Below are 26,130 nucleotides of genomic sequence, written 5' to 3'. Positions count from 1 at the left end.
TTGGGTGTATAACAGAGCATTCAAATAAGCTCTAGTTGAGCCAATAGTACTTAAAGGAGTCTAGCTATGTTTTCAGAGCTAGTTAGTGCTGAACTACTTCAAGTAATACTTCACTGACCTGTGTTGATATAGATGTGTGCCCAGAGAGAAACAGTTGTCCCCTGTCCAGTTTGTGTTGACCATGTGGAGATACTGGCAGTATTTTGTAAATTTTTTTCATTCTTCCTTTTCCAGTGGCACATTGCGCATCTTCCCGACAAATCATCTCGCACTGGAAGAATTGTACAAGACATGACTGTCCTGTATGTTTGCCTCTCAAAAATGCTGGGGACAAAAGAAATCAACAATGTAAGTCTACTGGGGAATTCTGTGTATTGGATAAACCATAAAATGCATGTTGGGAGTTAATTTTCTTGCACCCAGGTGACAGTGATGATCCTCTTGAACCTGGGAACATATAACATGATTTTCCTCTTACTTTAGAGTCACGCAGTATTTTTCTGTCTCTGATAGCTAGTGTTTATGGAAGCTTTCGAGCTTTATTGGATTTTCCTGGCAGGAGAGCGTTAAGGGTGAACACATCCTAGCTCTCTCCAAATGGTAGGCTTCTCACTACTACCTCTTCCAGCAGGCCAGGTTCTGGAGGCAGATGTGCATAACACACAGAGGGTTGTGTCACTTCACCCCTGATGATAATTGCTTCTGTCTTCACCCTTTTTTTGCATCAGATGTCTCTCTTCCCTTCTCTTTGTGTCCCTTTGGTCTTCCTGCCAAAAATCTGTGACAGGATTTTTATTATTGTGTTACCTGTATGGGTTTTTTTTTCTCCTTTCTTAATGTTATTTTGGGCTTTTCTCTAACTAATGTGAGCCATGGTGTTTCTTGTTAAAACCAAGAAGAAAAAAAGCATTACAGTGGCTGCTGAAGAGGTGTATGTATCCTTCTGTCTCTGGCCTCTGTGACATAGTGTGCCTCTGTTTTCAGTTTGAAGCAAGCAGATGTGTCCTAAATACTTGGAGTGGGATTTCCTCTCAGTAGCTCAAAGGGAAACAGCATGTTGTTGGAATAGCTGGTTGGGTTGAAACTTGTCTCCCTGTTTCACGACAAGTTTCCCAGGCGTGGCCTCTTCTCGGCACGCTCCTAGAAGGAGATGTTTTAGTTCCGGACAGCCAGTGCATTCTTTATGTTCTTTCCCTGTTTTCACCGACCTCTTTGGCTACGTCCTGCTGTCCTGATTAACTTGGCGTGTCTCTTCCAGCGCTGCTGGGCGGAGCTGCAGTAGGACTTGCAAATACTGGCTCTGTGGGCGTGGGGCAGCAGACAACGCCCAGCATAAACACTACCAGTCAGATAGACCCCAGCTCCATTGAGAGAGCCTACGCAGCCCTCGGACTGACCTATCAAGGGAACCAGATGCAGACACAGCCCCAGGCGCAAGTGAAGAATCAGCAACAAGGACAGTCACCCCAGGGTCTGCGCCCTATGAATCCTATGAGTAAGTTTATCTGCTGGTGTTAAAATACAAACTACAAGAAACCTTCCTGTGCTATATCTAATGCAAATTTTCTTTACCTACTAGCTTAATACAGCCAGTTAACTTGAAAAAGGAATGGCTTTGCAGTATTTTAGACTTGAGATAGCAAGTTTCTCAGTGGAATGGGAACAGTAGAGGGCCAGATGCCTTCTCTTGGAAAAGTTCTCTGGGAAGAGTATTTTCTTTGGAAAAATGATACTTTATTTTTTTTGAGAACCAATTTTCCAAAGCATTTTATTTGATGTTCTTTTGTAGCTTTATAATTGTACTGTAGTGCAAGTTTCGGGCTTTTAAGGAGTTTTTAATTGGAAATGCATGCATGGGAATGCTTGTGCTCAAGTGTACTTCCTTGTCACTCAGACTCCAGCATTTTACAGTTGTATCTCAGATATGTAATGTTGGTTTTTAAAAGGAAAAGTAGTAAATAACAGACTTTCTCTCAGATTCCTGTCATGTGGACTCACATAGATGTAAGTTGTCTGAGTGGCTTATTGGAAAATCACCAAAGACTACATAAGCATTTTAATTTGAAGTGCAGTTAATTCTAACCTATCGCTGGTGTCAAATGAGGCGACCTTTATAAGCATTAAATCTAATTATGATGGCTTGAGACTGTCACAGGAATTTTTCTCACCCCCAGCTCTTTGCTTGAGTTGCTTGTGTTTTTTTTAATGGAAAAGAGGAAAGATGAGCTGGTAGAGCTTTATCACAGGCTTGTATGGGATTGCAGTGATCCTGCCTATATGCCCTATGACAGGCTTGTGTATGGAATAAGTGCTGCACAGGGATTCTATGATGAAGGACCTGAGAGGCTGCAGAGGAAAGCAGCAGCTGGTTGCAGGCTGCAGCTTGATGCGCTGTTTCAGTGCCAAAGGAAATGCTACTACTCCCGAGTTACTCAGGAAAAGGCTGTTGGGTAGAGTAGACTTGTTAATGATGTGATTGTTCCTCATAGGTTGCATGTCACTTGTATACTGCTAAAACCTTGCCTTCCAGTATGTACAACTTCTAAAAAAAAAAAAAAAAAAAATAGGGAGGGGAAGGGTCTTGAGAGCTGTCTTAAAACAATTAGGTTAAAATAATACAGTTTTCTACTGTGCATTAGAGTGTTTTACAGATAAGTTAATTTCTAGGAGCTCCAAAATGGTATAGTTAAGGCCTTGAAAGGTTGAAAGGAATGTCATCCTTTTTTCTGAAGCAAAATGGTTCTCTGTTTCGTTTGTTTGTATTTGTTTTTTAGTAGACACACTCTTTTTGGTCTCTGTGTGTTTTTATTGGGCACTCCTTGTAGTGCTGATAAGAAGATCCAGTGAGATGGGGTTGAAAAGCACTTGCGGGATGTAGAGCTGAAGCTTAATGTAGAAAAGCCAAGCATGGAGAGTGTAGACTTTTGACTATAGTTTCATTATTAGGAGCTGGTGGCTAAGAAGGGAATTGCAGCAGGTGAGATAGTTCTTATGGCGTGAGCATGGGAAGTGAAAGGAAAAGCATTACTAAAGCCATGTGCCACTTCCCACTGCAGTCAAGATTTTGGAGACTGGCCCTGTAACCAGAATGGCTGCCACTTGGAGCTGGAAGTGAAACTAGGCCTTTGGACTGCCAGGATTCTTATGAGCTTTTTGAAATGACAGAGTGTAGAAAACTAAAAAAGGAGGCTGTGGAGGAGCAGCAGGTGAATTTATGAAGCCTGGGGACCTGGAGCATTTGCTCCCCACCCCAGAGCATGGGCAAGAGGACAGTCCTGGTAGACAAGCACAAAGAGCCAGCGTGCCAGTGCTCCTGAAGGAAGCTGTGGTGACAGAGCTGGTGCTGAAATACAAAAAGCTTCTCTAGATGTGTCGCAGCACTCTCCAAACTTACCAGCTGCAACAAGGTCTTTTACCATCTCATACCAGCATACTCTTCATGCCAGTCCCTCTGCTGCCTTCTCCTAGTCTCTTCTCACCCAGGACACGTGCTCTCTTCTCTCTCTTCTTCTTCTTCTTCTTCTCCTCTTCTTCTTCTTCCTCCTCTCTCTTCCTTGTCTGCTCTCTCCTCCTCGGCTGCCCAACCTCTTAACTTAACCAGCCATAGCTGCACCTTATCTATATCAGCCAACCCGCTGCCCCTGAAGCCAGCCCACAGTTGTATATTATCAATTCTGATTAACCTAGCTTCATTCCTCTACACTTCCCCCTTTTTTCTTTTTCTTTTTAACATTTCATACCTTATGTTTTTAACAATCACTGATGCACAACTTGGAGCTGAGTGCCTGTGTCCACCAGCTCCAAGAGAGCAGTCTGGCCTCTGTCCTGCAGGAATAATCTCTCCCATTGCATCCTGGATGCCTTCTGTGCTTTCACCTGACAGCAGCCTTTTTCAAATGTTTTTTCTAAAATTTTCATTTTGGATGGCATCAAAACAAGAGAGCAGGCCCACAGCAGCAGTAGGGAAGGAGATAGGAAAAGTGAAGTCTTAAGTTTTGGGTTTTGGTTTCTTGAGATTATCAGTGCTGTTATATCGCTAACAAAAGGAGCTGGCTTGACAAAGATACTATGATTAATAACAAATTTTTTATTATTAAAGAGAATATAAGTACTCCTTAATCAATTTGAATTTGATTCAAATTAAAATGAAATTGTTTAAGTACTATTATTTATTGAAAGGGTTTAGTTAGAACTGCAATGACAAACAGCCAGCCATGGGATGGGGACTGTATTAAAGCCAGTTCTGTGTCAACACAAAGTCATTTTTCCTTAAGCTTTCAAGAAGCCTTGAGCCAGCCTGTCTGTGACCTAAGCAGGTCAGCAATAGGTCATAATGTGTTACATGAAAGATTATTGCAGTAGAAAGTTTTAATGAACCTTTAATTTTTTATCTGTGTCTTTTTCTGGAAACAGCCTTGTTGTCTTTCATGCAGCGAGGGAAAAACAGCCTTTATAATTTATTTCATTATCAACTACATTATGTAAACACTTTAAAAGCAATTTGCTGTTTTTAACAGTGCTGGAAGACTGTTTGGAAAACCTGAACCTGGAGGACCACGACACTATGGAAATTTGCTGATGAAGTTGCGTGCAGTAGGTTTTGCAAGGTCCCCACTGCTGTCCCTCTGTAATTAGGCTGTGACCGCAGTCTCTACCCTCAGCATTGGTCACACTGATAGTGACACTCCTTTGCATTCAGATTGACAGGCTGTACTCTCTTGTTAGAGCCTTTGGATTCTGGAGTCTAGAAAAGCAATCCATGTGTGTCTGTAACATGGATAAGCCTTTGGAATGAACCTTTTCTGTGCTGCTTTACTGTTGCCTGCAACTAAGGCTGTGCTGTGTGTGTGAGAGGAACTGTGTGTGTGCTTCACACGTTACTTGTTTAGCTACTCACTTACAAATTCTGTGCAGAGTAGGAATGTTCAGTGCGGGGGTGTGTGTGTGTCTTCTTTTTTCTTTTCACAATGTCAACACAATGAAGGTGATGACATAATAAAAAGGGTAGAATTAGATATACAACTAACTCCAAGGGACTTACCTTTTGAGTAAAGCAGAATCAATACAAGAGACATAGGGTGAGATGCTTCTTGTTTATTCTTGATAATGAGCTGGGTTGAGGGATGCTGCAGCCAGTTCCACAAAGACCACACTACTTTTCCACGGGGGAAAAAAAAGCCAAAAGGGAGAGAAGCACTTATACTATGAAGAAGCTATTCTATGTGTAAAAATTCAAAACCCAATTGCATAGCACAGTGAACAGTTCAAGGCCTCTTTTGCATTGCTAAATAAAATACCTATTTATGCATGAAATTGCTGAGACTGATCATTTGAGGACGTGGGGAGCAGCAGCATTAACTCGTGTGGGTTATTTACTGTGTGATTCTTGGACACGGCAACGCAGGGTGGGAACAGGCAAGTCCTCTGTCCTTTGCTTGGCTGACGGCACTTAACCAGCATCCACTGACAGTCCCCCGGCCTGGGTGACACGCTGGTTATGTCAGCGGTGTGGGACAAAGGCATTGCTGGTGTGATGGTGGGTACCTGCCATGCTAAAGACATTCCATCTACAACCAAATCCTTGCCTGCTTTCCAAGGGTTCTAGGAAGCTGTGTGCATTCTCGGTTGCATTTAAGATATTTAAGACTCTGGCTATGCATCTCCGTGGGACTTGTGTCGCTTCAGGGATGCCACAATCCCACCCACATGCCGATAGTTCTCAGGCATCCAACCCGGCTGCGGGGCTGGGGTTCGGGGCTTTGTTGGCTTTGGAGATTTTACAATTTGTTGTTTACATAAGCATCCAGGACTGAGAGAACGGCCGGGGCGCGCCCGCACTGACCGGCGCCGAGCCCGGGTAGCCGGGAGCGGAGCTCGGCCCCGGGCTGGAGCCGCCGCCAACGCCAATGGCGGCTCCGTGCCGCCACCGTGGCGGGTAAAGAACTACAGCTCCCGTGGTGCCCCGCGGGGAGCGCGGCGAGAACAAGCTCGTCGAGGATTGGCTCCCTTTTCCCGGCTCCCGCCAATCAGGTGCGTCGCTGAGGGGGGACGTGCCCCCCGCGCGTGAAGCGGGCTGGCGGCGTGCGGGCGGCCATGGAGCAGGAGCGCGGGGAGGTGAGGGTGAGCCGCGGCGGGGGCCGGGGCCGCAGGGTGCTGGGGAAAGCCTTGGGGCGCGGGCTGGGCCGCCCCGTGCCCTGAGGGAGGGCGCCAGGCCCGGGCTGTGTTAGCGAGTTAACGGCTGCGGTGTGGTACCGGGGTAACGGCTGCCCGCAGCCGGGAGGGGGCGAGGGAGGCCGGGCCGCTCCCTCCTGGCCGCCGTGTTGTAGTGCCCGCCGTGGCCGTCGGCCCCGCTGCCGGGGGCCGGCTGGTGCTCGAGGGCATGAGCGGGCTGGCCTGGGCGGGACGGGCCTCTGCGTCCCCTCGCCTCTCTAAGGAGACTCCGGGTGGTGCTGAACTTGCTTGTCAGCCCAGGGAACTTGTAACATGTCCGCCAGTTTATTCGCGTTCGGTGGAAGAGTAACGATCCAAAACATCACAGAATGCTCGGGGCTGGAAGGGATCTCTGGAGATCATCTAGTCCAACCCCCTGCTAAAGCAGGTTCATCTACAGCAGGTTGCACAGAATCATGTCCAGGCAGGTTTTGAATGTCTCCAGAGAAGGAGACTCCACAACCCCTCTGGCCAGCCTGTTCCAGTGCTCTGTCACCCTCAGAAGAAGTTTTTCCTCATATTCAGATGGAACTATTTGTGTTTCAGTTTGTGCCTGTTGCCCTTTGTTCTATTGCAGGGCATCACTGAAAAGAACCTGGCCCCGTCCTCTTGACAGTCACCATTAAGATATTTGTAGACAATGATAAGATCCCCTCTCAGTTTTCTCTTCTCCAGGCTAAGCAGGCCCAGCTCTCTCAGCCTTTCCTCATAAGGGAGATGCTCCAGTCCCCTCATCATCATCATAGCCCGCTGCTGGATCCTCTCCAGTAGTTCCCTGTCTCTCTTGAACTGGGGAGCCCCAAACTGGACAAGATACTCACTTCCTACGAGCTGAAGGAAGGTGCACCCCCAGATAGGGGTGAGAAAGACATGAATACGCTTTTTTTGAGGAGTTCAGGCCTTTCAGACATCAGGAATGCTGGCTGAGGATGTGGATCTGCAGCAGAGCAAATCTGTCTTCAGGGAACAACCTGGGTACCTTTGGTCTGTTTTGTGTGAAAGCCAGGGAGGATGTGGGGACAGAGCAGCAAATGAAGTCTGATCTTCCTCTTTGTTTCCCAGGAGCTAGGGATCAGAGGGAATTTGGCACTGGAAGGTGATGGACTTGCTGCTGATGTTTTGTTGTTGCCCACTGGGATGAACAACTGTATCCTGGTGTGGCTGTTCCAATCTGCCTTTCTGTTCCATCACTCTCTGTGCTGATGCTGACTTCTTGCTGCTCTTTCATGAGTTGCTAATGAAACTCCCCAGCTCCTTTTGCACTTATTTGGAGCCTGGTTCAAGATTCTTCTAGTTTGAGAAACAGCCGCTGGATTTCTTCAGTCGCTGCCTCTCTGCTCTCTTGCTGTAACAGCAAGTGTAAAGAGCTAGTGATGATGTTTAGTTGTGGAGACATCTGGCTGTAGGCAAAAACTCTTAACAAACGTTGTTCTGTCATCCTGCTGATGCAGCTTCTGAACTGAGGTCAGCTATGGACTATGCAGTTTCCAAAGAACACGAACTTTCTCCAGGGTCGAGTTTGTCCTGCTGACATCCAAGCTGTGCTGGTCTTGCGAGCTATGGTAGCTAGAGCGTGCAGCTTTGTGCTCTGCACTGGAAGCTTGTGGTGGCTTTAATCTTGATGGTGTCTACACTGCTGTGCAATTGTGTTGGGAGAGACGGTGCCAGGAAGGACACAGTCTTCCCTGTCAGGATGGCAATGTAGTTCCCTGCATTCTTTCCACATTCCTCAAATTCTTTGTAGCTACAGCTCTGTGGGTGTTTGTTTCCTCTTGGGAAGCAGAATGCAGCCTGTAAAGGAACCAGCTGCAGGAGTAATAGCTTCCCAGCTAGGGATTCAAACTCCTGCCTTTGGGGTTGTTTTGTGGACTCATTGCTTACCCTGAGGCCTCTCCTCAGCCCAAGAGGGCCCTCTCTAGCAACAAAAGCAGTTTTATTGTGAGGTGTGGTGTAAAATGTCTATTTTCAGTTGGTGTCTACCTTCTGCCACAAAACTCTGGAGCGGATGGAGGAGGAAGGTGATGACGATGAGGACGATGATGAATTGGACATCTTTGGGGGTTATGAGAGCTTCCAGGGCTACAACAGCAGCATGGGCAGTGACAGCAGCTCCTGTCTGGATGAATCTAGTGATGATGAGGCGGCAGACCGGGAAGCTGGAGAGCTTCCGACCTCTCCTGTGCACCAGCTGTCCACAAGCCGACTCACAGAGGACAGCGGCTCAGAGCCAGGTACTACACTGCCTGCCTGTTCTACCTAAAGCATGTGTGTGATGGGAAGAGCAGGGGCTGGGGAAGCTGAAGGGTGTATGACTGCACCTTGAGTATGCTTTGGGAGCAGCACTGGAGTGAGACTGCATTTTCTGGGCTACGTGGGGGAGCTGCTATATTTATGAGGATTACCTAGGCTCAGCTCTGTCCTCATAGTGCACTGACCCTGCCCTAAACTGCTCACTGTTTTGTGCCTTCCTCCTCTCAGCTGTGTGCGAGATGTGTGGGATTGTGGGCACCAGGGAGGCTTTCTTTTCCAAGACCAAACGTTTCTGCAGTGTCTCCTGCTCCAGAAGCTACTCGTCAAACTCCAAGAAGGCCAGCATCCTGGCCAGACTGCAGGTGAGTCAAAACTCTTCCTTCTTCCCTAGGGATGGAGCATGATGTGCTTGTACACAGGGGTGGGTGGTTGCTCTCTAGTTAAAGATCAGACTGCCATTACCAGTGGCTTCCTGCCTGAAGTCTCCAAAGAATGCATGACAGCCGAAAGGTGGTGCTTCCTAGAAGCTGAGGAAAGACACACTGATATTTTACCTGCTGTTTCTTCTTGTTCCTGTGAGTGTTAGTAAAAATTGTAGTGACCTGAAAATTGCCCCATGGAAGAGATGCATGGCCTGCTGGCCAGTTGCAGGACCTGGCTTCCTCTCCTGTGCCACTAATGGGCCTAATGTTCCTTCTTTGGTAGGGGAAGCCACCAACGAAGAAAGCTAAAGTTCTGCATAAGGCAGCCTGGTCAGCCAAGATCGGGGCCTTCCTCCATTCTCAAGGCACAGGGCAGCTGGCAGATGGGACACTGACAGGCCAGGATGGTGAGTGTAGGTGAGCTGTGAGCCGGTGCAGCTGCTGGAGCCACAGAAATGGAGACACCTGAAGAGCCGTTAAGCTCTACAGTCCTTCCTCCCCTCTGGTATACTGCCTTGTACTAAAATGATGTGTGTGGATTGGTCCAACAAAGGCTGGCAGGGCACAGGGCACATCTCTCTCCCTCTCACAGCCGGTGCTAATAGAGCCCTGGTGGGTTCCTGCCCATGCACTGTTGCAGCCTCATCCTCACTCCTCGTGCAGCTTGACCTGGAGCATATGCTCTGTAGCCACAGTCTCATGAGTTGCTGGCTTCTGCTGGCAAAGCTGACTTAAAGATGTTCTGCTACTCTCAGCCATTTGCTGCCTCACTGCCTGCGGGGATTTATATTTAACCCAAGTCACTCTGATCAACTTGAGTTGGTGCAGCTGAAGGAGCGGCAAGCTGCTGTGTTAGGGCAAAAGTGAGCCCCAGGGAATGGCAGCAGGGATTGAGCCCTGAGCAGGCTGCTGCTGGAGCAGAGCTGTAGCTTTGGATCAGGAGCAAATGTGGGATTAATATCTCAGTGCTTCACTCTGATTTTCCCAGCACCCTCTGGGGAAGCAAGTGCTGCTGTTATGACCCTGCAGTGTTGCTGCTGAGAGTCAAAGCTGCAAAGTGGTTTAGCACTGGCAGGATGCATTCTCCACTCTCCCTGGAGTGCTTGAGTCCTGTGCTGGATTGGACCCTTTTTCTTGCCCCTCCTGCCCCTCCTTTCTCAAGAGCAAGTGACAGTAAGGACTGATTAATAATATATTGTGCCTCTTGCAGGAGCTGGTCCCTGCACGCTCATAGGATCTAGTTCCCCACCAGGGAAAATGTAGTGGAATGCCGAGTCCCTGTGTCCCAGAGCAGGCCACAATATGGCTGCAAGCTGTAGTCCAGAGGTGAACAAGTGCTCTGTGCCTTTTCTATAATCTCACCTGATTTTCTGCTCTCCTGTCTGCTTATAGCACTCGTATTGGGCTTTGACTGGGGAAAGTACCTGCAGGAGCACGGCTTCAAGGCAGCACCTGTCAGCTGCTTCAAACACGTGAGTTGTTTCTTGCTGTGCCTGGCGGTGTGCACGGGGCATGTCATATGCATGGAGCTCCCCTGTGCTCCTGTGCTGAGTGGTGGGGAGAGGCCTGGGGAGCTGCTTATTGAGCCCCAGCTGATGCGAGGAAAGAAGCTGGGGCTTCTCACAGCTAAGAATGGGAGTCCCACAGAGGGACCAGGGGTTTTGGGGGAGGAAGCAGAGGGGGACTTGATAGAAGCACTGCTGGTGGTAGTGTCCCAGTACTGGCTGGGGACAGATTTATTTCTGACTGGGAGAGGTGAGGGTGGGGGAGGTAGCAGAAAGCTCCTGGTTGCCTTTGCAGTTCATGTGAGTGAGCACAGCCCAGGGTGAAATGCAGGGAGGAACTCTGCATATGTGGGCCCCTCCAGCATGTCTGGTTCCTGTCATACTGTTTTGCAGTCCTTACAGGCCAAGTAGCCAAGGCAGGTACAGAAAGAATGGCAGTTCTTAGGTATTATAGCAGCCCCAGCCTCTCTGTGTATTAAGACTCACTTGTTATGTTCCTTTTGAGTTGTGATCTGTGATAATACTAACAAAATTTCCTTTTTCTTGGGGATAGCTCAGGGAGACGTGGCAGTTTTGTTGATGGTTAGAGATTTTGATGTCACAGAGGAATGGCAGCAGCTACTTCAAGATAATAGGACAGCTGGCAGTGAAGTAGTTAAGCATTGCTATGCAATGTTCTGCCTTTTGGGATCCTCTGTGAACACCCCAGTGTTCCCTGATGTTTGGGACAGTTTGGCTGCATTTCAAGCTGTTGGCAGATATAGGAAGGCTAAGGCATGCAAGCCTGTGCCTAAGGTGGGAGTGTAGCTGCCTAAAACATGTCATTGAAAGCTAGAATGAGGGTCTAAGCCCTGCTCTGTCAACATCTCTCTCCCATCATTGCTGCCTCAATCGTTCAGGTGCCGCTCTTTGATCAGTGGGATGATGTGGTGAAAGGTATGAAAGTGGAAGTGCTGAACAGTGACGCCGTGCTCCCCAGCCGTGTGTACTGGATTGCATCTGTCATCCAGACTGTAGGTATGTCTCCCAATGCAATTTCTGGCAGCTGGGGATGGCTAACCTCTGAGGGAAGATTTAGAGAGCCGAGTGTAGCTGGTCAAGCAAAACATCAGCTCTGTGAAGCTCTGCAGCTGCTGAGAGATTTTGGAACAGGAAATGCCACGGTGTGGGGGTGGGAGGAAACCAGCATCTGGTTCCTTTTCTGGTTGCTGGGCTCTTTGTGAGGGTGGTTCTGCCTTGATTATGGCTGGAGAGGCTTTGATAACTTATGCAGAGCTCTGAAGGCCACACTGTAGGGACTAAGCCTGTGGTGCCCAACAGGGAGAGGAGCAATTCTTGGCCTCTAATGCCTTCCTGTGGTTGTCTGCTCTGTTCTGGCAGGGTACAGGGCCCTTCTACGATATGAGGGCTTTGAGAATGATGCTGGGCATGACTTCTGGTGCAATTTGGGCACAGTGGATATTCACCCTATTGGCTGGTGTGCCATCAACAGCAAAATCCTGGTACCACCACAAAGTAAGTGGGGTGAGAGGGGTCGGAACATGCATGGGCATGGGGGAGCCTTGGTTTATGCCTAGCACAGTGGGACAGGTGCTTCCACTGTATGTGGGACTGCAGCTCCATTTGTGCTCTGAGTTACAAGGAACAGTTAGCTCTTTGGGAAGCTGGGGACTGCTTGGCCTGCTCCCTCTGCATCTCACTGTGGTTGACCCTGGGCGTGCTGGATGCAGAGCTGGTGTCAGACCTATGGACAGAGGCTAATGCAGGTGGCTGTTCCTCCTGACGCACAGTGGCTAGGCTTAACCTTTGGGGGAACTTTCTGGTCCTACATCCTGGACAGTGTCTCTGTGGGACCCAGTGGCTCTGGTCCCTGCTCAGCTAGCGATTTGGAGAGGGATGCAGTTCAGCAGAATTCTGGCAAGCTGAGATTTGCTTGGTATGGCTCACATGTTTTTGCTCTAATACCGCTTCCGCATCTAAATCGGTGGAGTTAGGTGTGTGCTTGGCCCGGTCCTTTCTATAACGGTGATCTCTTGCAGCCAGTTGTGGGTATAAGCTTGCAGCACTGAGCAGGTACGGGATCTGAACGTGAAGAAAGCCTTTTAATGCAATTCCTCAAAAAGGAAGAAAAGTGTAGTGTGGTGCTGTAATTCCTTCAGTCATAAAGATGTGCTTTTTCCCTGTGCATATGTAGCTATCCATGCCAAGTACACTGACTGGAGAAGTTATCTCATGAAAAAGCTGGTGGGAGCCAGGACCATCCCAGTGGATTTCCACATCAAGGTAAATGTGGGAGGCTGTCATTTTATGTGTGGAAACGAAGCCGAAGCCAAAAGATGTGTGCAACACATCTCTTCTGGTTCTGATCTGTGCAACTCCTATGTGCCTCCTTGAAACCTGGGCAAGGCAGGGGCAGTGACTGCTTCCTCGGGCTCCTAAGACACCTGTCATGATGTTGTGCTTAGTGGCACAGCCTCCATGCCCTGTCAGGACAACCATTTCTCCTTTGGGTCATAGATGGGCTTTAAAAGCTGTTGTCATGTAGTCTGCTGGAAAATGCTAGGGATGAGGTTTGCCTTTTTACTGAAGAGAGGCCAATGCAACTGCAGCCTGGCCTGGCCTTGCCGTTTCAGTGTCAGGGAATGGCTCCAAGAGTCAAAAACCTCTGCCTTCAGTGTCGGTAGTACAGCAGCCAGCAGGCAATGAAAGGGGTGCAGGCTCCCTTGAAGTGCATGGAGGCAGGTGTGCCGTGGCTCTAGCAGCTTTATAGCTCTTGTAGTCATTCTGTGTAGCCTGCACTGAGGTTAGACCTTGTCGGGGAGAAGAGGCTTTTTTGTGACTGGCAGCTTTGGAAACCACAGATAAGACAGACGGTCCCAGAGACAGCAGGCGGGAAGGCAGATGATGGGTTTTCATATGTGCAGGGTAACCGGTGACACTGAGCTGGAAACCTTGATGTAGTTGTTACGTTTCCCTTGTTGCTTCTTGGGAAGTTAGCAGGATGTTCATAGCTGCTTGGTCTGGAGTCACAGCTTGTAGCTGAGAGCTCACACCATGGAAGGACAGTGGTAGAGGGAGACAGATTTTGTCAGTACCTTTCTCCACTCCCACCCCATGAACAGGAGGTGGAAGGGGAATACCTTACCTTAAAATTTCTTCTGGATTCAGATGTAGCCTGGTTTGGGTGTCCCAGTCTGTTTTGAGCTGTGCCTCCTAGTTGCTGCACAGCATTCTGGGATCACAGTGCCAAAATATCGGGTGTTCTATAAACACCTTTGGGTGTTTGCAGATGAGTAGCGCTAGGCTGTATCAGCAAAGTGAAGGTCTCAAAAAAATCAGTTAGAAAGCAGCCAGTGATGCTTTTTCTGTGCCTGTGCCTTTGGGTCAGTCTGCAGAGTAGCTCTGCGATTGGAGATGCATGTGCTCAACCTCTGATCAGAGTGAAAAGGTGAAAATGATAAAGTCAACTGAAAATCCTGTTGCCCTTTGGAAAGCTACACTTCTAACTGCTTCCAGCCTTGAAACCCTTATGGTCTCTTTCAAGACTGAAAAAAGCACACAATTCCTCAGTCAGTTTGTGGTGAACAGAAGTGACACCTGTTTCTCACACTTGGAACATTCACACAAGATGCTGAGGCTGAGCACAGCTGCTGGCCCAGGGTGGGGGTAGCTGTTACAGGGCCATGGGACAGGGGAGGCTTAGGGTGCCTGTGCCCAAGTGTGCTGTCGTGTGTGGGTCTGGCAGCTCCCTGTCCCCCTGATGAACCCATTCCCATGCATCCCTTCCCAGAGGTGTCTCCCGGGTCAGCTTTGAGCAGTGCAGGATGTTGGCCAACGTGTCTGTGGGGAAAGCTGTTCTCTGAAGTGTTTGGAGAAGACAACAGATCTCACCTTCTCTGTTGGTTGTTGGCAGATGGCAGAGAGCATGAAGTACCCGTTCCGGCAGGGCATGCGGGTGGAGGTGGTGGATAAGAACCATGTGTCCCGGACACGCATGGCGGTGGTGGACACGGTGATTGGGGGCAGACTGAGACTCCTCTATGAGGATGGCGACAGTGATGATGACTTCTGGTGCCACATGTGGAGTCCCCTTATCCATCCTGTGGGCTGGTCACGGAGAGTGGGCCACAGCATGAAGAAAACAGGTAGGGATCAGGCCACCACAAGCATCTTCTGATTTGCTATGAACTGCCTGGACTCTACTGTTGACACCAGTCTTGACTTGCTGGGAGCCAGGCAGTTGTCTCAGGACCTGACAGATAAAGTCTGCATAGTTGTGTGTCTGCTGCTTTTCCCCCTCGATCTCACGCAGGGGCTAGGATCACACAAAGCCCAGCAATGCGCTGCTACAGGTCAGGGCAGTGGGACTGTAGGGTTTCTTACCTGAAGCAGGTAGTCTATCCCCCAGTGTGAGAATGCAGAGTTTGCAGCATCACAGATGTTTATAGTCTTCTTGAGGAAATTCATGCTGGTTTCTGTGAGACTGGATGCTGTCAGATTGTGTTTTCTGGACTATAGAGAGAGGAATTGTTGATCTGCTTAGGCTGGCATAAAAAACCAAGACTCGAGCCCTGCTGATCCTTTTGGTTGTGACTCCCTTGCTGCCTCTCCCTGGTGATTACAGCTGCAGGTAGAGGTGTTATCACTACTGCTCAGGAAGCTCAGCCATCTGCTTTTGAGCAAGCCCTGCCTCACAGCCCACGTTATGAGAAGATGTAGAGGGACTGACCTGTTCTTTTTGTTACTCTTCTCATGGTCTCTGATCTAGGTCTTTTATAGCAGCTGAGCTTTCACCGGGGAATTAATAACCAGTGTGTTTTCTTACTGCAGTTGCTGCGGCTTTCTTATCTCTCTTGTTTGCTCCATTCCTGACAGAGGAAAAACGCAGTGACATGGCAAATCATCCCACCTTCCGGAAGATTTACTGTGATGCTGTCCCCTATCTGTTTAAGAAGGTAGGACGAGTCTGTATTTCTGTGTTGGCCACAGCAAAGGAAGGACTGGTACCACTTCCTTCCTTGGGTATATACGCTGCTGTGTGGGTTGTTGAGGGTGGCACATTTGTCTCTTACAGCTATAGGGCAGTAAGGTGTTTGGGGTCTCTAGGCTGTGGTTGGGTAGGGGCAGGTCAAAATAGAAAGATGGAAGAACTAAAAGACATGACAAATTGAGGGACTCGACTGAGGGGCAAGCAATTGCATGGAGCTCTGAGTTGGAGAGGAAAGGCAATTGTATGGCTGAGACCAGTTCTGACAAGGAGCTGGATCATACTGGTAAGGACTGAGATGAGGAGTCTTGCTTTGCTGTGGAGCAACAGCTGAGTGCTAGGCCTGGCTCTGTTGACTGACCAGAGCCCAGGCAGGAGGTTGCTGACACAAACACAGATTGGTTTGGCTTCCTCTTTGTATTTCTTGTAACATTTCTTCTTTCCGCTCCCAACTTGGGTTGAGCTAAATAAAAATGCTCTAATCCTGTTTGCACTTGGTGCGTTTGCTGTCAGGATGGGACTGTCCCATACCTCTGACAGCACATGGTATATCAGAGTCTCCCTTAGGTACGAGCTGTCTATGCTGAAGGTGGGTGGTTTGAGGAAGGCATGAAACTGGAGGCCATTGACCCCCTGAATCTGGGCAACATTTGTGTGGCTACTGTTTGCAAGGTAAGTTCAGTGGGCCTAAGGGGGTCTTACTGTGCTTACCTGAGATAACCCAGCTTCTCCTCGGGCCTTTGGGAGTAAGACCAGGTAGGATTTTGCATGAGGGAGAGGAAAGGACTGTCAAGAGAGGTAGGAAGCTGGTGTGTGGAGGGAATTGGGGCATTACTTCAGAGGTCTGAGAAGCTGATGAGACCACCAGTTGTCTACATGTGCCTTTGTGGACAGCATGAAGATGAGCATGCTTGGTCTGCAAGCTAACTGTCCACTGTGTGTGACTGGCAGCCACCCTTCATTCACCCTTGGGCATGCAGTAGGGAAGATCTGTTCTGCAGTTCTTGGAGTGCGTAAAGAGAGGGCTCTGTAGTGCTGCCTTGAGGAGAGAAAGGAGAGGGGAATGGTTGTGTGTGACCTCTCTGTGGGGAATCATGGGCAGCATTCACTGATGTTGGAAACTGGAGATGGACATGTATCCTGCAGTCTCCTGATGAGGTGGTAGTGAGCTCTACTCCTGTGCTCGTGCTGGGAAGTAAATTGTTTGGCCAGGTTTCCTCAGTGGGGTGTGTTGCATGTCTTAAAGGATAGCAGGGACTTGGGCTTTTCCTGCTCCCTCAAGAAGCTGTTTACCCTTGTAGAACCCAGGCAGAGGACTTTGACACTTGGGGTTTGACAGAGGGGTGCTAGGAAAGCTCTTTGAGTCTGTAAAATGTTCCCTTCAGCCATTGCTTGGAAATGTGAAGAGGTTAGGGCAGACATGCCTATCACATTTGGTAGGCACCAAATACCAGTGAGCGACAGGATGGGACAAGTCATGTTGCTGTAGGACAGGGGTCCTCAAACTTTTTAACCAGGGGGCCTGCGCGCGGATGCAGTGGCAGGCAGTCATCTGCGGCTGCTCGGTTCCCCCCCCAACCCCTGGCAGGGGAGGGGGCTGGGGGGGGCTGTAAATACAGGGGGCCGGATTGAGGACCCTGGGGGGCCGTATCCAGCCCACGGGCCATAGTTTGAGGACCTCTGTTGTAGGAAGTGGCAAATCTGAAGGTGGTGCCCTTTCCTTCTGTCCAGTAACAAATTCATGACCTGGGTGGTGTAGAGGGTCTCCGGGCTGCCAATAAATTCTTTCTGAGGGAGAACAGAGCTCTGACCATTTATGGCTGAGTCCTTTTCACAAGGTTATTAGTGTTTGGCCCAGTCCTGCAGAAATTGCTGATTTGGGGATTAGCTTGTGTTGACTAACGTATCAGGAGAAACTACTGCCTGCCCTGGAACATATATATAACATTGCATTTTACTGTCTAGTGGCAATTGTGATTCATTGGGGGGGATCCTTTGCGTGGAGAGGCTTTAGAGCAAGCAAAGGTCTATGCTTATGCCCTTCACTCCCATCTCAGGTCCTCTTGGATGGGTATCTCATGATCAGCATTGATGGAGCCACATCTGCTGATGGCTCTGACTGGTTCTGCTATCATGCCTCCTCACACGCCATCTTCCCTGTCAACTTCTGCCAGAAGAACAGCATCGATCTGACCCCTCCAAAAGGTGAGATTTGGACTCTGCCCTGTGGTACAAACCTGCATGCAGAATCTGCTGGGTGGTGCTTTTCTGAGAGGAATCAAGTTTGGGATCTTATGGTTTGATTAATCCAATCTGGCTGCTTTTCAGGGAGATAGGGCTAGTTCAGGGAACCCATATACCAAGTCTTGGTACTTTGTGGAAGGAAGTAACCATCTCCAGAGAGTGTTAATGGTGGTTGGGTTGTTAGGTCTTGGTGGATCAGTGAGAGAGGTGTACAATCCTGAAGCTGAGCAGAATTGAAGGTATAAAGGACAAAGATGGTGGGAAAGGATAAGTAGAGCCATTGCTGCATGAATCAGTACTTAAGTGGCAGGAGTCACCTCTGTTTTTCTTGTATAAATGAATCTGAGACCAATATTTCTGCAAAATCCTGAGAGGTAGTCACCCTAGGAGTGTGTTTACTGCCTCATCTGGCTGATTTCCCTGCTCTGAATAGGTCTGCTCCGAATTTCTGTGTTGCAGCACTTTTGTGCAGCACTACTCTGTCTTCCTTTGATGTTCCTGTTAATGGGAGAAAGATTGGGCTTAGTGGTGTGTTTTGAATGTATTTCCTGCCTGCTGCTTCTCCTCACCTTTCTCGGTGGTCTGGGTTATGACTGAGGTGGATGTTCAGTTGCAGCTTGCCCTTTTCTGTATTTGCCCACTGGAGGGGAGTGCTGGGCTGCCATGGAATCTGCGCACTAGATTTATGTCCAAGATCAGGCTGTACTTGCTGGTTTATGAAACTGCTTTACAACCAGTTGCTATACCTCCTTCCTGCCTATTCTGCTTTTTCCCTGAGAGTACTGAGGGAGCTGGCAGAAGAGCTCACCAAGCCACTCCATCATTTATCGACAGTCCTGGCAAACTGGAGAGGTCTCAGAAGAGTAGAGGTTAGCCAGCGTGACGCCCATCTACAAGAAGGGCTGGAAGGAGGATCCAGGGAACTACAGGCCTGTCAGCCTTACCTCGGTGCCAGGGAAGGTTATGGAGCAGGTCATCTTGAGTGCCACCATGTGGCATGTACGGGACAACCAGGTGGTCAGGCCCAGCCAGCATGGGTTTATGAAGGACAGGGCCTTCTCGATGAACCTGATCGCAGTCTACAACAAGATGACCTACTAGTGGGTGAGGGAAGGACTGTGGATGTTGTCTTCTTGGACTGTAGTAAAGCCTTTGACACCATTTCTCACAGTTTTCTCCTGGAGAAACTGGCTGTTCATGGCTTGGATGGGTGTACTCTCTGCTGGGTTAAAAGCTGACTGAACAGCCGAGCCTAAAGAGTGGCAGCAAATGGAGTTATGTCCAGCTGGTGGCCAGTCACAAGTGGGATTCCCCAGAGCCCAATATTGGGGCCAACTCTGTTTAATATCTTTATTGATGATCTGGACAAGGGGATTGAGTGCACCCTCAGTAAGTCTGCACATGACACCAGGCTGCGGGGAGTGTTGATCTGCTTGAGGCAAGGAAGGCTCTGTGTAGGGATCTGGAGAGGCTGGACCGACGGGCCAAGGCCAGTTGTACAAGGTTCAACAAAGCGAAGTGCCGTGTCCTGCACTTCAGTTACAACAACCCCACACAGTGCTACAGGCTTAGGGAAGAGTAGGTGGAAAACTGCCTGGAGGAAAAGGACCTGGGGGTGTTGGTTGACAGCCAGTTAAACGTGAGGCAGCAGTGTGCCCAGGTGGCCAAGAAGACCAACAGCATCCTGGCTCGCATCCAAAGCGGTGTGGCCAGCAGGACAAGGGAAGTGATTGTCCCCCTGTACTCGGCACTGGTGAGGCCACACCTTGAATCCTGTGTTCAGTTTTGGGCCCCTCACTTCAAGACTGATATAGAGGTGCTGGAGTGTGTTTAGAGGATGGCAGCAAAGCTGGTGAAGGGTCCACAGAACAAGTCTTGCAAGTAGTGGCTGAGTGAACTGGGGTTTAGTCTGGAGGAGACTCAGGAGGGATCTTATTGCTCACTACAGCTCCCTGAAAGGAAGTTGTAGGCAGGTGGGGGTAGGTCTCTTCTCCCATATAACAAGCGAGAGAACAAGAGCAAATGTCCTGAAGTTATGCCAGGGGAGGTTTAGATTTGATATTAGGAAAAACTTCTTCATGGAAAGGGGGGTCAAACATTGAAACAGGCTGCCTAGGGAGGTGGTGGAATCACCATCCCTGGAGGCATTTAAAAAATACATGGATGTGGTGCTCAGGGACATGATATAGTGGTGGACTTGGCAGTCCTGGGTTAACAGTTGGACTTGATGATCTCAAAGGTCTTTTCCAAACTGAATGAGTCTGTGATTTTATGATTCCCCCGGCTGGTCTGTGCAATGACTGTCTTTTTTTCCCCTCTTACCATTCCTTCCTGCTGCAGGGCAAGATGCAAAGACCTTCAGCTGGGAGAGTTACCTGGAAAAGACTAAGTCAAGACCTGTTCCTGCACGGCTCTTCAACACAGTGAGTGCTGCCAGGAGGGGATGTGTAGGGATGCTTGCAGGCAGCGAGGAGGAGCACAAGAGCTCTGTCTGTCACAGAAAGGTTGAGGTGGAAGGGACCTCTGGACATCATCTTGTCCAACACCCCTGCTCTAGCAGGGTCACCTGTAGCAGGTTGCCCAGGACCATGTGCAAACAGCTTTTGAATATCTCCATGGGTGGAGATGTACAACCTCCCTGGGCAGCCTGTGCCAGTGCTCAGTTGCCTTCACAGTAAAAAACAGTGGTTCCTGATGTTCAGGGGGAACCTCCTGTGTTTCAGTTTGTGCCCACTGCCTCTGGTCCTGTCACTGGCACCACTAAGAGGAGACTGGCTCCATCTTTGCACCCTCCCTTCAGGCATTTGTACGTATGAATAAGATCCCCCCTGAGCCTTCCCTTCTCCAGGCTGAACAGTCCCAGCTCTCTTAGCCTCTCCTCGTGTGAAAGATGCTCTAGTCCCCTCATCATCCTTGTGGCCCTTTGCTGGACTCTCTTTAATATGTACGTGTCTCTCTTGTACCGGGAAGCCCAGAAGTGGACACAGTGCTCCAAGTGTGGCCTCATCAGTGCTGAGTAGAGGGGAAGGATCACCTCCCTTGATCTGTTGGGAAGATTCCTCCTAACGCAGCCCAGGTTACCATAAGCCTTCTTTGTCCCACGGGTATATTGCTGGCTCATGTTCAACTTGGTGTCCACCAGGACCCCTAGGTCCTTTTCTGCCAAGCTGGTTTCCAGCCACTTGGCCCCCAGCATGTGCTGGTGGCTGGGCTTCCTTGCCAGGTGCAGGACTTTACATTTCCTTTTGTTGAACTTCATGAGGTTCCTATCAGACTATTTCTACAGCTTCATAAGGTCCCTCTGGATGGAAGCACAACTGTCTAGTATATCAGTCTCCCAGTTTTGCATCACCAGCAAACTTGCTGAGTTTGACACAACACTGCCATGTCATCCAGATGATTAATGAAAATATTGAACACTGTCCCCTCATCCAGCCTACACTTCCATCAGCTTCTCTGTGAGGATCTTATGGGAGACAGTGTCAAAACCCTTCCTGAAGTCAGGACAGACAACATCCAGTGTCTCTACTGGGCTGCTCTTTGCTGCCAGTCAGCGTTTCTAAGGAGAGCCCAATGCACAGGAGTATATACTTACCACATAAAGGCTGTGTTTGGCTGGTTGGATGAGCCAGTATCATGCCTTTGTGTAATGATATCTTGGTCCTTCTGAGTGTGACCTGTGATTCTTTAGTGTTCGCTGGAGCTGCAGACTCCTGGTGGGTTCTACATGGCTTATTGCCTGTGGACATGTGGCTGGCATGTGGGTGAAGGGGGTCTGTTTTGCATCAGCAAAACTGCTGCAGCACCTGGGGCCTGTGCTGGTCTTTCTGATTTCCCAGGGTTATTTCAGGCTAATGAGTTTGATCAGGTGTCCCTTAACTTCTGCCTGCTGCTCCTCCTAGGTCAGGAGCTTGTTTCTAAAAGCTGGGCTAAGATTCACTAAGGACACAGCTGGCCTTGGGTCTGTTCATGCGTGCCCCTTTCTGGTACGCGACTGTTTCGTCCTGTTGTGCGACTGGGCTTGTTCTCTCTCTGCTTGCTTTAAGCTGTAGGCGAGCCTGTTCTAGGGTGCTGGTGGCCAGATGTGTGTTTGGACTGAGTGCAATGGCCTTGGGTTTTCTTTTCTCATTTTTCTCTGCACCCAGGACTGCCCAAACCATGGCTTCAAGGCAGGCATGAAGGTGGAAGCAGTGGACCTGATGGAGCCCCGGCTCATCTGCGTGGCCACAGTGAAGCGTGTAGTCCACCGTCTCCTTAGCATTCATTTTGATGGCTGGGACAATGAGTATGACCAGTGGGTGGACTGCGAGTCTCCAGACATTTATCCTGTGGGGTGGTGCGAGCTGACAGGCTACCAGCTTCAACCACCTGTTGTTCCAGGTGAGTGAAAATTTTACTACGGTTTCTAATGCTAGAGGCAGAGGTTTCCTTCTTCCTGCTCTGTGAGTGGCTCCTCCTTTTTGGGGGCCTTGTAGGGAGAAGAAAATTGTCTCCTTGATTTGCACTGGCTACCGTAAGTCTTCCTCTGCTGCCACGCATTCTGGCAGCTGGCAGAGGGAGGAGTCTCTGGTGGGGAGAAGTCAGCCTGAGATTTGAGGTTGGCTCTGTTTTCCCTCTGTTCCCCCACCTGCACACCAACAGAGAATTGCTCCTGATGAAGTCGGGTAGAGTTCAGGTGGTCTGATCCCTGCACAGCTCCCTTTTACTTAGTGTACCTACAGCCTCAGCCAGGTAGCAGGGGGAGCTCGGCCCCTGCTCCCCTTTCTCATCAATTCTCTGACTCTGTCTGTAAAAGGTAAGAGCATCCCTTTCGAGAGTTTATTCCTTCCCTTGTCACAGGGAGGCCACTGCCTCACCTTTGCAGATATTTTCCTTCTTGTCCCAAGTAGGAATCTTGTTTCTTTACTGCCCCTGCCAAACCTCTTCTGGGCCTCTCTCCCCTGTGCTGCCCCAGCCTGCCGCCCTGGGCCCTCGCCTGGAAGCACAGACAGCAACTGGGCTAGAGCCTTGCTTTCCCCTCAGCTGGTTGTCTTGGGAAGAGGGCGTTGGCTCGGGGGGACGGGTGTATCTTGTTTCTCGGTTATGTCACTTCATCCCAGTTACCTACTGGTTATGGGACTTGGCTTTCGTTTCCCTCTCGTCTCCATGACAGAGCCCACAACTCCAGTGAAGGCCAAGGAGGTGCCCAAGAAGAAGAAGAAACCCTATGGAAAGAAGAGTGAGTGATGTTTGGTTAGTGCCCTCCCGCTCGCTCGCAGGCTGGGCCCAGTTAGAGGAACTCTGTCCATGTCCTGTCAGAGCAGGAGAGAGAGGCCTTGTCTTGCTGTGGATGCCCTCAATCAGCTGTGGGTTTGACAACACAGCTTCATCCTTCTTAACTGCCCTGTTGCCTAAAAGAGCAGAGAGCTGTGTGTGTGGGAAGGATCTGTTTTGCAGTCTGTTCTCTGTTGGCCGAGGTATAGATGGCGCTTGCTTCCAGGCGTGAGGTTGTGCTGCTTTCCCTACTGTGTCCATGGTCGGAGGGAGACTGTTTGCTGCAGCTGGAGGGTAGCTGGAGAGCAACCCTGCCTGCTTTGTGCTGAGGGAAAGAAGGCCTTAAGATGGCCAAAGAGGCCAGTAGCGGGGCTGGACTGTGTTATTGTTTCATCTTGTCATTGTTGTCGTCATTGTTGCAGTAGCTGTGGCAAGTCGTATGTAGACAGGCAAGAAATTCCTTCCTGGGGGGTGGAGAGGAAAGGACATCTAAAGAATATAAAGACGTTCAAGCTAAATGAAAACGTCAGCTGAAAATGAAAACGTTAATGCTGCAATGTGCATGCCTTGCAGCCAGCATGCCCATTGCCTAGGACTAGACCCAGACAGGTAAGCAAAGCTGACTCCAGACTGATTCCAACAGGACCTGCTCCCTGGAAGTTAAGCACACGCTGAAGTGCCTTGCCTTTAATGAAGGAGAACACGGAGGAGCATATTTTGAGATGACTGTAGAGTTTTTCTCCAGTAGGCCATTTCTGTCAAGTAACCAGTTGGCAGCTAATGACCATGTAGCTTGCTGGTCAGTTGTGCTGGTCCCTGGCCTGTGGTTTCTCAGTGGAGCAGGGTTGCTGATTTTCCAAGGGAAAAGAAACACACTTTTCCCCATGCTCTTTTATCTCTTCCATTAAGGAAAAAAGTTACCTGCCAAAACCCGCAACATCAAGCAGACTGTCAAGAAGCCTCCTGCCACAAAGACGAAACGAGAAGCAAAAGCTGCCAGCAAAGCTTTGCCAGAGCCAGCACCTGATGAGAGTAAGGAAGCTCCTCTACCCAGCAGCCACCTGCGACTCTCCCGTACGCCCTGCACGCCACCGGTCCTCCTGAGGCCTGTGCTGCCTCTTGGCTATTAAGTCACAGGTGCCCCCGGGCAGGGAAAGGCTGTACTGTGACAAATGGCCTTCCCTGCTCCTCCAGAGACGGACAGAGTGGAAAAAACCCTTTGCCTGCTTCCCCTGAGAAGGTTTGGCGGCACCAGTACTGGTGTCATATTTTGGCAGATACCTTGATACTGCTGATGCCTGCTGAGGGCCTGGCAGCCCTGCTGAGCAGTCTGGTTGTGTGAGGTCAGTTAAGGAGGAGAGGCCGAGTGGATATGTCAGAGGCGTGCCGTCACATCCCAGTCCCCATAAGGGCTGTCACAGCACATGAACACAGCGTGTTGTGGTGAGCATCAAGAGACGTGGTGACCAGAAGAGCATCTGGCAGTTGGGTCACCTTCCAACTCTGGTGGGTGTTGAGTAGGAGGGTGTGTAAGGTGCTTTGTGCACATGGGGATGGAGCCTCATGAAGGTCCCTGTTGCTCATATCGGTTTAATTTGCCGTGTGAACCCACACAGGTAGAGAATAGACCACACTAGCTTTTCCTCCCCTGGCCCTAGGAGAAGTTGTTCTTGGGAGCAGGCAGCTGCCAGAGTTCGGTCCTGTCCTGATTGCTGCACGGATAGATTTGTGCCAGCAAGACAGGTCTGCCTGTGGTAAAGGACCTGCAAGAAGTGGGCAGGAAACCTGGGGTATTTGAATACCTGCATGAGCAAAGCTGGTTCTGGGGGGCTGCAGGAAGAGCGAGGCAGCACAGGTTGATTTTACTTATTTTTTCCTCTCTCTCTTGCTAGTCATTGCTGTGCAGGTAAAAGAAGAAACGATCGACCCCTCAGTGGCAGAGTTTGGAGCCACAGAGCTTCCTGTTCCGGTCAGCAGCATAAAGCAGGAGGTCACAGACTGATCCCGAAGTATCCCCCAGCTGCCCACTGCAGCCTGCGCTTCACCTCGTGGCTCTTTGCAGAAGGTCCTGGCAAAGGGAAGCAGAAGAGTAGAAGAGCCTTCCCTTTTGAGGCTGACCACCCTGCAACATTGCATCTCTGCTTGCCTGGTGTGCAAGAAAATTTACCCTAGACTTGTAATTTGAAACCCTGGGAAACAGACTCCAGAAAGGCCGCAGGCGTGCTGAGGATCGTGACCAAGGTGGCTGCTGGGATTGTGTGTCCTGGCTTTGAAGGCACCTTTCTGGGCAAGAGCTCCCAACAGGGAACGAGGCTGCCAAAGCACAGAGGGGCAGTTTGGGTTCATGGCTGTGGCTGGAGGCGGTGAGCTGCAGTCTGAGATGATGTGTGCAGGTCACATGTGTCAGGAAATCAGCTGCCCCCGTAGGACACAGGCTGTGCTCGCTGGTCTAGGCCCTGCAAGTCAGGACAGGAAGAGTGGAAAGAGGTGGAAAAAAAACCAAAAAGGGATGATGATGCCTCCTGAGAGAGCAAGAGACCTTTTTAAGTGTCATCGTTTCTTGCTTTTGAACCTAGAATTGCAGAGGCCATGGTGCACAGTTAGAATTTTTAATTTTTTAGCATTCCTACTGTAAATTTGATCTACAATCTGTACCCTAAAGCCCTGTGAATTAAACTTGAATTTGAGGAAGAGGCCAGAGGCTTGTGTATTGCTTTGCAGGTCACCAAAATACCAGGGTTAGCCAAGATGGGAGAAGAGGCCTTTAAGAAGTGGGTAGGTATAACTATGTTTTGGGGTGGTTTGGGTTTGGGGTTTATTTTTGACGCATGCAATAGGGTTTTTCTGTGCACTCGCCACTGTCTACTTGCCAGTTCTGCATAAGGGCTGAAGATCACAAGAGCACATTAGCTAACTTAAGGCAGGGGATGCCGTTTCTCATTTTAGAGAAAAACTCTAACATTCCTGTCTTTCCCCAGACTGGCCGTCAAACTTCGGGATAGAAATCAGAAAGGTCAGTATGACAACAGTGATGAAAAACACATTTTAAATCTCCTGTAGGAGGTTCCTGTGAACTTTCTGCGGGTGAGGAAGTGCCCTGCCTGGCAGTGCCACGGTGGGGCCCAGCCAGCCGTAGGGCAAGTGCCTTGTCAAACCCACAGGGAAATGTTGGCTGCCCAGGACACTGCCTTGGCCATGCTCCCCTCAAGCTTCACAGGGGAGAGCTCGTGGTGCCAAAATAGTTCCTGCTTTGCACAGT

At 49.7% G+C, this 26,130-nt stretch overlaps 1 protein-coding gene across 4 annotated transcripts; it reads left to right on the top strand.

Moving 5' to 3' along the window:
- The first annotated feature begins 1,417 nt into the window (after window positions 1-1,417).
- Window positions 1,418-25,569, top strand: L3MBTL2 (L3MBTL histone methyl-lysine binding protein 2). 4 transcript variants are annotated; one of them, XM_037390584.1, is made up of 17 exons: window positions 1,418-1,495; window positions 8,180-8,441; window positions 8,689-8,822; window positions 9,166-9,289; window positions 10,275-10,354; window positions 11,287-11,404; window positions 11,768-11,902; window positions 12,582-12,670; window positions 14,301-14,532; window positions 15,263-15,342; window positions 15,942-16,046; window positions 17,432-17,579; window positions 19,959-20,041; window positions 21,764-21,998; window positions 22,771-22,836; window positions 23,781-23,903; window positions 24,764-25,569. In XM_037390584.1, the coding sequence occupies exons 2-17, from the start codon at window positions 8,216-8,218 to the stop codon at window positions 24,871-24,873; spliced, it is 2,088 nt and encodes a 695-aa protein (XP_037246481.1). In that variant the 5' UTR covers window positions 1,418-1,495; window positions 8,180-8,215; the 3' UTR covers window positions 24,874-25,569. The 4 variants fall into 4 exon arrangements, with proteins under 4 accessions (XP_037246481.1, XP_037246479.1, XP_037246478.1 ...); XM_037390582.1 differs by lacking the exon at window positions 1,418-1,495 and adding an exon at window positions 6,043-6,114 and having other exon boundaries at window positions 24,764-24,873; XM_037390581.1 differs by lacking the exon at window positions 1,418-1,495 and adding an exon at window positions 6,049-6,120.
- Window positions 25,570-26,130: the final 561 nt, after the last annotated feature.

This window comes from Falco rusticolus, chromosome 5 (genome assembly GCF_015220075.1).
Source record: "Falco rusticolus isolate bFalRus1 chromosome 5, bFalRus1.pri, whole genome shotgun sequence".
NCBI lineage: Eukaryota > Metazoa > Chordata > Aves > Falconiformes > Falconidae > Falco > Falco rusticolus.
The sequence above is the reverse complement of the archived record's forward strand: the minus strand, read 5'-3'. Positions and strand labels throughout refer to the sequence as shown.